Source organism: Oncorhynchus keta, chromosome 8 (genome assembly GCF_023373465.1).
Source record: "Oncorhynchus keta strain PuntledgeMale-10-30-2019 chromosome 8, Oket_V2, whole genome shotgun sequence".
Taxonomy (NCBI): Eukaryota; Metazoa; Chordata; class Actinopteri; order Salmoniformes; family Salmonidae; genus Oncorhynchus; species Oncorhynchus keta.
The window spans coordinates 4,629,911-4,642,456 of NC_068428.1; the positions used below are offsets into that span (position 1 = coordinate 4,629,911).

General features: G+C 43.6%; 1 protein-coding gene across 2 annotated transcripts in view; it reads right to left on the minus strand.

Moving 5' to 3' along the window:
- The window catches only part of rngtt (RNA guanylyltransferase and 5'-phosphatase), a 141,946-nt gene that overhangs the window by 39,604 nt on the left and 89,796 nt on the right, over positions 1–12,546 (minus strand). For both annotated transcript variants that reach the window (XM_035774471.1, XM_035774472.2), the window contains one exon: positions 4,610–4,678. In XM_035774471.1, the coding sequence (XP_035630364.1) occupies positions 4,610–4,678 (69 nt within the window). The remainder of the gene's footprint in view (positions 1–4,609; positions 4,679–12,546) is intronic.

Consider the following 12,546-nt stretch of genomic DNA (forward strand, 5'->3'; position numbering starts at 1 on the left):
CTAAATAAATAAAAACAACTCTGCATCTCTGCTCGGCTTGGCAAGAGTGGCCCAAAAAGTGTTTAGCATCCCCAGTGGCTCTTCAAGTATGAGTGAGGATATTCTCCACTCCTGGCCTGCTCTCCAGGCACCATCACATGAGCCTGAAGCCACAGACTGGCCAAATTCGTGTTTCTAAAAATGAATTCAATGGCACCAAGTCATTTTTTGTTAAATGTTTTATTTAGTCAGGCTATATGCACAAGTTAAAGACTATAATGATTCAATACAACAAAAAAGTCATTTAAATGCTTATTGCTTTATGTCCCTACCAGCCTATTGTGTCACACACGCAAATGCTTCACAATGTATTTATTTGTTGGCTTTAGCCTTGAAATAATAGAGCCTAAATAATTAATTTACGTTCTTTCTTTGGCTCCCTGTCTGGCTCCTGACCTATTTAGAGTGTTTATATGCTGTTTAATATGACATGTAGCCTATTGGAAATTATTGCTTTGCTTTTTACATTCATCTTTTCATGTTTATTCAAATACTTTTCATTCAAATCCATATAGTTTGCTTTCAATAATTCAAAACCAAATGGTAGGTCCAGGTAGTCACAAATATAGATGGATGTTGGTTAAATTGTGAATTTAATGAATGGAGCGAATTTGGAGCGGTTTTTAGCGGAGAGGTTGGAAAGTATCTGGAGTGACATGAGCGAGACTTCCAGCTCACATACTCTTACTCTGGCCTCTACGGTCTTCTCCTTCTAAATGGTAGCGTGGTGAACAAGCCGTGGCTTAAGTACTTGATGATCTTCTTGGCCTTCCTGTGTCACCGGGTGCTGTAGACACCTGGAGGGCAGGCAGTGTGCCCTCTGGAGAGCCATGTGGTCGCTTACGGTGAAATTGATACAGCCCGAAAGGATGCTCTCAATGCTCTCTCTGTAGACGTGAGTGAAGTTCTTAGGGGCGAAGCCGAACTTGTTCAGCCTCCTGAAGTTGAAGAGGCGTTGTTGCGCCTTCACCACGCTCTTTGTATGAAGGGACCATTTCAAGTTGTTAGTGATGTGCACGACGAGGAACTTGGAAGCTTTTGACCCCCTCCACTATAGCTCTGTCGATGTGGATGGGGGCGTGCTTTCTCTGCTGTCTCCTGTAGTCCACAATCAGCTCCTTTGTTTTGTTGACGTTGAGGGAAAGTATTTTCCTGATACCACTCCGCCAGGGCTCTCACCTTCTTCTTGTAGGCTGTCTTATCGTTGTTGGTAATAAGGCCTACCACTACTGTGTCGTCAGCAAACTTGATGATTGAGTTGGAGACGTGCGTGACTACACAGTCATGGGTGAACAGGGAGTACAGGAGGGGGCTGAGCACACACCCCTGTGGGGCCTGCGTGTTCAAATCATCGTGGCGGAGGTGTTGTTGCCTACCTTCACCACTTGGGGTCGGCCCGTCAGGAAGTCTAGGACCTAGTTGCACAGGGAGGAATTCAGACCCAGGGCCCTGAGATTAGTGATGAGCTTGGAGGGTACTATGGCATTGGAAGGCTGAGCTGTAGTCAATGAACAGCATTCTTACGTAAGTATTTATCTTGTCCAGGTAGGATAGGGCAGTGAGCAGTGCAATGGCGATTGCGTGGATCTGTTGGGGCGATAGGCGAATTGTAGTGGTCTAGTGAATCGGGTAAGGTGGAGATGATATGGTCCTTTACTAGCCGCTCAAAGCACTTCATGATGACAGCAGTGAGTGTTTACTCACGTCGGCCCCTTCACTGTGAACTTCGCTGTTGGTTTGAGGAGGGAGGAAGGTAATTCAGCAACATTATCCGGCCTGGCAGCCTCTCCTCCAGCAAGCCTATAGACAGCTCGGCCATTTCTGGTCCTACATCAGACCACCACATAAGCGTCCAAACCTCAAAAAAGTCCAGTATGCATCCAATCTGCCTCTTAATCAGAACTGAGATAGGCTACAACAATACAAGCATCACAAACATTGGGTATGCAGACAGAGGCTTAGCCTGTGTTGCAAAAGGCACACTATTCCCTACACAGTGAGCTACTTTTAAAGAGGGCCCATACGGCTCAGGTCAAAACCACTGCACTATGTGAGGAATAGGGTGGGATTTGGGACACAACCTTATTGTGGGAGCCAGGCAGGGCTATTTCTACAGACGAAAAGTCAATGATGGCTCCCAAACATATTCTTTATTCTATGTTTATTTAAATGTGGAACATATTGTGCCCGAGGGCTTTCTCAGCACAGTACCTAATGCAGCTAACGTGTTTAAAAAAATAAATACAGCCATAAATTACAACAATGTACACTCCTGACTTTAATAGCAAAAAGATATACACCGAAAATGGACCGTAATTAGTATTTTCCACACAGCCCCTACTTACTCCTAAAGTGGGGCTTACGCTCCAAAGCCAATCATAAAAAGGGCTTCTGAGAAAATGGAAGAATTTCCAAGCCAGAACTGTTCAGAAAATATGCGAGGATCATCGATCAATGGAATTGTTATGAGGGAGAACAAGAAGGGTAAGAACAAAGTGGGAAAGAGGCAAACATGGTGGCTGCGTAACAAATGGCACCCTATATAGTGGACTACTTTTGAGTCCTATGCGCCCTGGTCAAAGGTAGTGCACTATAATGGAAATAGTGTGACATTTGGGAGCATCCAATGTACCCGGCTATAATGGGGGAACAGGAAATTACCACTGATATTAATAACATAAAACGACACATCAATTAGCTCCCCTGAAAGAGACGCCTATTCCCGTCGGAGAGCCAGCCACTCTGAGTTCCGGTGGAGTGCGGGGCTGCTACAGCCGCGCCAAACCTGCACTCTGCAGCCTAATTCCATTCCCAGACCAGCACACCCAGGAAACTGGCTCCTGCTACCTGACAGCTACGGAGCTTTTCATATTCTTCAATCATTATTTCTAAAATTACAGAGCAACGCAAAACCAAAACTGTTCACGGCGAGGAGGGGGGGGGGGATGCAAACCAAAATAATGAGTTGTAGACGCTGGGGGAAAGTTCTGAATTAACCCAGGTAAGTGATCTCAGGCTGCTGTTTGCTTTCAGACAAAATAGACTGACTTAAATGGCTAGTGCTATTATCGAGGCAAAACTTGATTCCTTGATGCACAGTCACTTGAGTGAGAATCCAATCTGACAACTTGGATCATAAGAAAAAGCCCCATGGCCATTGTTTTGCCCATAGGGAAATGACAACAGGAGTTGAAATGCTGTTTTCTTCTAGCAGGTGCATGGCTGGACAAGCTCTCTCTCCAGCCCAAAGAAGGAATATAAATATTTCACCTGTGAACTAACAACTGATCGAATGAACATTCATCTCAAGGGATATAGGCAAACAGGTTGGATTTTTAGGTGGAGTCCAAATCTACCCTCATTTCCTAGTTAGGGTCAAGGTTCTACGTATTTTACTTCCCTTCTATGCCTGTCTATTGATCCGTGTTGTCTTTGTCAAATAGTCCCATCTCCTGGTTTAGCTATTTCAGTGATGATCAATCACTTTCTTGTTGCTACTCAATGATTTACAGCTGGATCAGGGATATGAAATCAATATTGTAACACACAGACATAAGGAAGAAGACAAGGCTCCTGATGGCAAATAAATGAGAACTCAGAGAGGAGGTCAGGGCAAAACAGCCCTCAACACAAGAAAGGGAAAAGTAGTTAAATACATAGACACTGCTTGATAGTTTGTTTGACACCTACCGTAGCAGCTAACTAAAGCAGACTGAGTAAAGCATATTTTTTACGAGAATAAATGTCTAACACCTGTGGCGCCAAACCAGAGAATTCGTGAAGGTAGTACCCCGACGGTATTTGGAAGAGACGGGGTTGATGCACGTCGCACAATGTGCAGCATCAGAGAGAAGACGTTGAGTCAGTTCGGAATAGCAACTTGTATGTAAAACACTCTGCCTCCCTGCGCCCAATCAATCTGAACGTCTGCAGGTGTGCACAGCTGCACACCACTTCTGATTCTACTTACCTCCACCACATATCTCTCTCTAAATGCCACCCCTTCCGTTACGCTGTGCAAGACACTATCGGTTATCTGAGGTGATGTTGTGCTAATTAATTTACTATGTACAGAGCCATGTTGTATCTCTCCAGAGAAAAACACGTCTCTGCAAACTATCCAAATAGGGGACACTGTCCCTCCTTGAGGGAGGCAGATGATGATGATGATGAAGTCCACGATTCATTCCCCATATAAGGGTAATCTTCCCCGGGACCGCTGCTGTAATAATATCATCACAACATTGTAAGAGTGGTGTTGGTAGAGAAGGCTATTTCCCACCAACACAAAGCAGAGATGGCCTTCCTACCTTGACCCTTTTACAGTGCTGGCAGTGGCTGTTCCACACGTGTCTGACCTGTGGACTGTGTGAGTGCAGTTTTGGGCATCCCTTCCTTCACAGTGACAGTGAGCCTAACAAATAACCTTCTCCAGAAACCTGAGGTGGAGTCCTACCCCGCTGCCTTATTATTAGAGGGAGGTCGATGAAAACTTGGTGCTGCTGTGCAATTAGCCTGTAGACATAACCCAGTGCTTTGACACAAATAACAGTGTTTAAGACAGACTCACCCCGCAAGGCTGGAAGATAAGGCCGTCGACTTCATGGCTGACCTGGGACGTGAAGCTGCCTTCCAGGAGCTGGAAAAACACAACAGGAGATATCATCAGCAACAGGACAGACAGACAGTTACTGTACAGCAAGGAATGGAAATAACAAGCTGGAGTCTGGTTAATAGAATGACATCTATATCCTCCTATAAGCTCACACAAAATAACCATGGATTGCATCCCAAAAGGCACCCTATTACCTTTATAGTGCACTACTTTTGACCAGAGCCCTATTGGCCATCTTGTCAAAAGTAGTGCACTATGTAGGGTATAGGGTACCATTTGGTTTTTATTATAAGACAGAAAAGCAATCCTTGTAGAACTATGCTGGAGGCTATCTTTTCCACCCACCAATCTATCAATATACAGTAACGCACAATGTATTGTCTATCGTGTTATTGTATCAGTATCAAGCACTCATCTCAGTGATTGATATCACATCAATCAAGTTGGAAACATCAATGCACAGTTGCACACCATTTGACAGTTTAGGCTTAGGTTAATGACCGAAAAATCAAAGACCACATAAAAACTTAGGCTCGATTAAGGATGACAGATGTTCAGCGAAAGACAATCTACAGTACCATATTGGCTGAGGCATCCCCAGGAGAGGAGACTTAGATAGGCTACTGTGAAAACTATATTCATCTGAGATTAAGCTGTACTACATAATCAGCAAGCTGAATATGGTCTTCAAATAAAAGACAGCCAAGAGCAGAACATTTAGAGTGGTATAAGTTAGGCGTTAAAGCTCAAGGCCAGAGAGTTTAGTTTAAGATTTATGGTCACAACAGAATTTGCATTGGAAATCTTCAGTACAGACCCTATGTTCCTCCAGGAACAAAGAGGACTAAGTAAGAATGTAAGATTTACCTTGAAGTACTAATCTGACCATGGCTTACATTATAGAGTAAGCATATAGCCTAAACTCAAAATGAATCGTGCAGTGGGGACTATGACCTAATAGTCTAAGGCTTTGTATCCTGAGGATGAGAAGCACCCAGTCCATGTTGAATCAAACACTGTGGGGATGAATCTAAGTACAGAAGTGACACTGGCTGACAACAAAGCCCAAGTCTGCACAATACTGCTGTCTAACGCTGAAAACCGTGACAACAATTGCAGAACATTTGAACTAAAATAAACGTTTTTGTCTCGACACAGGTTTGCATGTGTTAAAGCTGGTGAAGCGAAATGCTTTTGTTACTAGCTCCAACGGTGCAGTAGAATGGCTAGCAACAAATACAAGAAAAAAAAGAAAAAAAAAAAAACACAATCCAAAGTAGATAGTGACTTATTCCACATATTGTTGTGTTACAGCCTTATTATACACACAATACCCCATAATTACAAAGCAAAAACAGGTTTTAGACATTTTTGCAAAAAATAAAAAACAGAAATACCTTATTTACATAAGTATTCAGACCCTTTGCTTTGAGATTCAAAATTGAACTTTCATGAATCATCCTTGAGATGTTTCTACAACTTGATCATAGTCTACCTGTTGTAAATTCAATTGATTGGACATGATTTGGAAAGGCACACACCTGTCTATGTAAGGCCCCACAGTTGACTGCACATGTCAGAGCAAAACCCAAGCTATGGATGTCAAAGGAATTGTCCGTAGAGCTCCGAGACAGATCTGGAGAAGGGTACCAAAAAAAATTGTGCAGCATTGAAGGTGCCCAACAACACAGTGGCTTCCACCATTCTTAAATGGAAGACGTTTGGAACCACCAAGATTCTTCTCAGAGCTGGCTGCCCGGCCAAACTTGAGCAATCGGGGGAGAAGGGCCTTGGTCAGGGAGGTGAACAAGAACCCAATGGTCACTCTGACAGAGCTCCAGAGTTCATCTTTGGAGATAGGAGAACCTTCCAGAAGGACAACCATCTCTGCAGCACTCAACCAAAATCAGGCCTTTATGCTAGAGTGACCAGATGGAAGCCACTCCTCAGTAAAAGGCACATGACAGCACTCTTGGACTTGCCAAAAGGCACCTAAATGACTCTCAGCCCATGAGAAACAAGATTCGGCCTCCCGAGTGGTGCAGTGGTTAAAGGCGCTGTACGGCAGCGCCAGCTGTGCCACCAGAGACTCTGGGTTCGTGCCCAGGCTCTGTCGTAACCGGCTGCGACCGGGAGGTCCGTGGGGCGACGCACAATTGGCCTAGCGTCGTCCGGGTTAGGGAGGGCTTGGCCGGTAGGGATATCGTTGTCTCATCGCGCACCAGCGACTCCTGTGGCGGGCCGGGCATAGTGCACGCTAACCAAGGTTGCCAGGAGCACGGTGTTTCCTCCGACACATTGGTGCGGCTGGCTTCCGGGTTGGAAGTGCGCTGTGTTAAGAAGCAGTGCGGCTTAGTTGGGTTGTGTATCGGAGGACGCATGACTTTCAACCTTAGTCTCTCCCGAGCCCGTATGGGAGTTGTAGTGATGAGACAAGATAGTAGCTACTAACAATTGGATACCATGAAATTGGGTGAAAAAAGGGGTAAAAAAAAGATGTAAAAAAAAAAAAAGAAGAGAAACAAGATCTGATGAAACCAAGATTAAAATCTTTGGCCTGAATGCCAAGAGCCACATCTGGAGGAAACCCGGCACCATCCCTACGGTGAAGCATGGAGGTGGCAGCATCATGCTGTGGGGAAGTTTTTCAGCGGCAGGGACTGGGAAACTAGTCAGGGTCGAGGCAAAGATGAACGGAGCAAAGTGCAGAGATTCTTTATGAAAACCTTCTCCAGAGCGCTCAGCACCTCATACTGGGGTGAAGGTTCACCTTCCAAGAGGACAAAGACCGTAAGCACACAGCCAAGACAGCACAGGAGTGTCTTTGGGACAAGTCTCTGAATGTCCTTGAGTGGCCCAGCCAGAACCCGGACTTGAACTCGATCTAACATCTCTGGAGAGACCTGAAAATAGCTGTGCAGCAACGCTCTCCATCCAACCTGACAGAGTTTGAGAGGATCTGCAGAGAAGAATGGGAGAAACTCCCCAAATACAGGTGTGCCAAGCTTGTAGTGTCATACCCAAGAAGACTCAATGCTGTAACACTGCTAACGGTGCTTCAACAAAGTACTGATTAAAGGATCTGAATACTTATGTAAATGTGATGTTTTATTTATAAAACATTAGAACAAAATTATAAAAACCTGTTTTTACTTTGTCATTATCTGGTTGTGTGAAGATTGATGAGAAGAAAGAAAAAAAATCTAATTGTAGATAGCCGGCTAGTGATGGCTGTTCAACAGTCTGATGGCCTGGTGACAGAAGTTGTTTCTCAGTCTTTCGGTCTCCGTCTGCTAGATGGTAGCAGAGTGAATAGCCTGTGCTCGGGTGGCTGAGGTCCTTAATGATCTTCTTGGCCTTCCTTGGACAGAGTGCTGTAAATGTCCTGGGAGGTCAGGCAGTGTGCCACCGGTGATGCGTTGGGCTGACCACACCAACCTCTAGAGAGCCATGAGGTAGAGGGTGGTGCAGTTGCATTACCAGGCGGTGATGCTGCTCGACAGAAGGCTCTCAAAAAGGTGCATCTGTAGAAGATCCACAATCAGCTGTTTCACTGTGTGGCCTAATATAAAAGAGCAGAGTTGGAGCAGCCTGTGGCGACATGCAGGCTGGCTGTATTATTATTAGTGATGTTGGCCCTGATGCGGAGGTAGCAGCAAGCTGGGGCCCTGTGGTAAAAAGCCTAGAGGAGGAAGGGAGGGACGCAAGCAGCCAGCCAGGCTGTTCAACAGAGGCACAGACAGCTGCCAGATGGGAGAGACAGATACAGCCCAAAGCTAGGCATAGGGGCATCAGGGAGCGGGTATTAATATGAATATGCAGTTTATTGGGATGAATCTTATCCTAGAGGCAGAGCGATTTCTACTAGATGGGCCAGTGGCAAAGTAAAAATTCATGAAAACAAAAAATTGCTTTTCCATCTTAATTTGAAGTTAGGCATAAGGTTAGCAGTGCAGTTAATGTTCGGGTTAAAGTTAGGTTTAGGTTTAAAATAAGATTGTATGACTTTGTGAATGTGCCAGCTAGTGACTACCCTACAGAGCTGCCTGCAGTACATGAGTCATCCCAATAAATACCAATCTGCTATTAATATGGGCACTGTACATCAGCCTCAAAGTACGAATAAACTCAACTCACAGTTCAGTTCATTCATTCATCTTTCCAGTGGTGTAAAGCACTTATGTAGAAGGACAAAAATGTTCAAATTCACACACTTATCAAGAGAACAACCCTGGTCAGCCATACTGACTCTGATCTGGCGGACTTAAACACACATGCTTAATATGTAAATTATGTTTTGAGTGTTGGAGACAGCCCCTGGCTATCCGTAAAAAAGAAATAACTAACCAAATGAAATGGTGCCGTCTGGTTTGCTTAATACAGTGGGGAGAACAAGTATTTGATACACTGCCAATTTTGTAGGTTTTCCTACTTACAAAGCATGTAGACGTCTGTAATTTTTATCATATGTACACTTCAACTATGAGAGACAGACTCTAAAACAAAAATCCAGAAAATCACATTGTATTATTTTTTTTGGCCCACTCCTCCATACAGACCTTCTCCAGATCCTTCAGGTTTCAGGGCTGTCGCTGGGCAATACAGACTTTCAGCTCCCTCCAAAGATTTTCTATTGGGTTCAGGTCTGGAGACTGGCTAGGCAACTCCAGGACCATGAGATGCTTCTTACGGAGCCACTCCTTAGTGGCTGTGTGTTTCGGGTCGTTGTCATGCTGGAAGACCCAGCCACGACACATCTTCAATGCTCTTACTGAGGGAAGGAGGTTGTTGGCCAAGATCTCACGATACATGGCCCCATCCATCCTCCCCTTAATACAGTGCAGTCGTCCTGTCCCCTCTGCAGAAAAGCATCCCCAAAGAATGATGTTTCCACCTCCATGCTTCACAGTTGGGATGGTGTTCTTGGGGTTGTACTCATCCTTCTTCTTCCTCCAAACACGGCAAGTGGAGTTTAGACCAAAAAGCTATTTTTCAGACCACATGACCTTCTCCCATTCCTCCTCTGGATCATCCAGTGGGTCATTGGCAAACTTCAGACGGGCCTTGACATGTGCTGGCTTGAGCAGGGGGACATTGCGTGCGCTGCAGGATTTTAGTCCATGGCGGCGTAGTGTGTTACTAATGGTCCTTTGAGAGTGTGGTCCCAGCTCTCTTCAGGTCATTGACCAGGTCCTGCCGTGTAGTTCTGGGCTGATCATGATCATTGATGCCCCACGAGGTGAGATCTTGCATGGAGCCCCAGACCGAGGGTGATTGACCGTCATCTTGAACTTCTTCCATTTTCTAATAATTGCGCCAACAGTTGTTGCCTGCTTGCCTATTGTCCTGTAGCCCATCCCATCCTCGTGCAGGTCTACAATTGTATCCCTGATGTCCTTACAAAGCTCACTGGTCTTGGCCATTTTGGAGAGGTTGGAGTCTGTTTGATTGAGTGTGTGGACAGGTGTCTTTTATACAGGTAACGAGTTCAAACAGGTACAGTTAATACAGGTAATGAGTGGATAACAGGAGGGCTTCTTAAAGAAAAACTAACAGGTCTGTGAGAGACGGAATTCTTACTGGTTGGTAGGTGATCAAATACTTATATCGTGCAATAAAATGCAAATTCATTACTTAAAAATCACACAGTGTGATTTTCAGGATCTTTTAGATTCCGCCTCTCACAGTTGAAGTGTACCTATGATAAAAATGACAGACCTCTACATGCTTTGTAAGTAGGAAAACCTGCATAATCGGCAGTGTATCAAATAATTGTTCTCCCCACTGTATATAGATTTTTTTTAAAGTATTTAATACTTATAATTTTGATACTTAAGTATATTTTAGCAATTACATTTACTTTTGATACTTAAGTATAAGTAAAACCAAATACGCTTAGACTTTTACTCAAGTAGTATTTTACTGGGTGACTTATTTTTCCCTTTCTATTAAGGTATCTTTACTTTTACTCAAGTATGAAAATTGTGTACTTTTCCCACCACTGATTCTTTCTTTCAGACAAGTCAGACAGACAACGTACCCTGCATGCAAACACTACCATTGTTGTGAACAAACAACTACATTTACATGTCCATAAATAACAGTAAAATATAAATTAAAGTGGAGTTCAATTTCATTGCCATGGCAGCTCATTATATACTCATTATCTATGCAAACAGCATTTTACTCAAACACAGAACAAACGCTGAAAACAGTCGAAAATGCGTGACACATTTCAAAATGTCACCACGGGTGGTGGTAGCAATGCAACGTTGCTGCTAAAATATCTCCAAATGTCACATTGCAGTCTCTTTACAACAACCAGAGCGTGAATTAATGCCAACGTAAGTCATGAAAACAACCAAGAGATGAACAACAAAGGAAGATCATAAGAGTCCTTCTTGCCACTCTTTCATATCCATAGTTTTACAATCTCAATGGTTTACAAACAATTAGCCAGGAGTTATTTTTCTCCATGTGCCATAAGTGCTATAACATGAGTGGTAAACGGGATAACGGACAAACAAATGCCATTGCTCCTCTATAAGTACAGTCCTGCATTAGCCAGAAGGCAGGTTAAGGTATCATATCCACTAGGAGAGAGAGGAGTCGGAGCTGAAATACAAACAGCATTATACAAGGCAGGAACATAACAACAATCATATTAACACAGAACAGTCATCACTGTGTCAAACTTGCCGAGTGACTGGAGTCAGGGACACTTAGTCATCATGTCTAATCATGGAGAATGAAGAGTCTTTCTCTCTGTATTGTCAGAATCTGACATTTAAGTTAGATTAGGCTGTGTGTATGGTACAAGAGCCTGTAGCTAGGAGACAGAGGTACTTCAGATGGCGCTTCTGCACTCTGAAGTCAGGAGGAGGAATGAGAAGAAAGGAGAGAGGTCGTTCCACCTCAAAAAGCACAAGAGGATTGAGACACCCACCATCTCAGATCGTTCTGAGATCATTTCTGTACTTAGAAACAGATAACATTAGCATTTCTTTTAGTTCTGTTAAATTAAGTCAATTGATTGCACCCAAATTGGCAATTTTAAATTATAGGATTCATATATTAAATAAACGTAGTAAACAACATCTGATTTGGATCCCCAAAAATTCTAACGATGAGTAAGACATGAGGATTCCAAAGAAAGGGTCAAAAGCCCCACACGGGCCCCCCACGCCGATCCCAACCCATCAAACAAATATACAGTATCAGTTCTCTGTTTGACGAGTAGTATGGAGCTGCGGATCAGAGTATTGTTTCTTCATCCTATGTAAAGCATTCTCAATTAATTTGGTGATGTTTTTTTCCCCTGTTCAGAGAAAATCATTGAAGTTGTTAGGTTTATGTCCCATCCTACATCCTGACATTACCAGGTTCTGACCACTACAGGGTGCTGCTCCTACTATTAGTTTATTATTTTTTAAGAACCCCCCCACCCCCTCAATGTTAAATAGATAGTTCACCCAAATTACAAAATGACATATTGGTTTCCTTAGCCTGTAAGCAGTCTATGGACAAGGTACGACAGCAACCCATGCTTCGATTTTGTTTACCTGGCCACTGTTTCGAAGGTACCATTGACTTACATTGGACTTGTGCAACAAACGCTACAAAGTTAGCATTTGAAACAGTGGCCAGGTAAACATAACCAAAACATGGGTTGCTGTCATACCTTTTCAATAGACTGCTTACAGGCTAAGGAAACCAAAATTAAATGTTCTAATGTGGGTGATTAAAAAATAATAAATCACCTAATAGCAGGAGCAGCACCATCTAGTGGTCAGAAGGTGGTAATATAAGGATGTAGGATCAGGATGGGACATAAACTGAACTTCAATGACTAATTTCTGACAAGAAATAAAAAAAGTTCACAGAGAATGCAT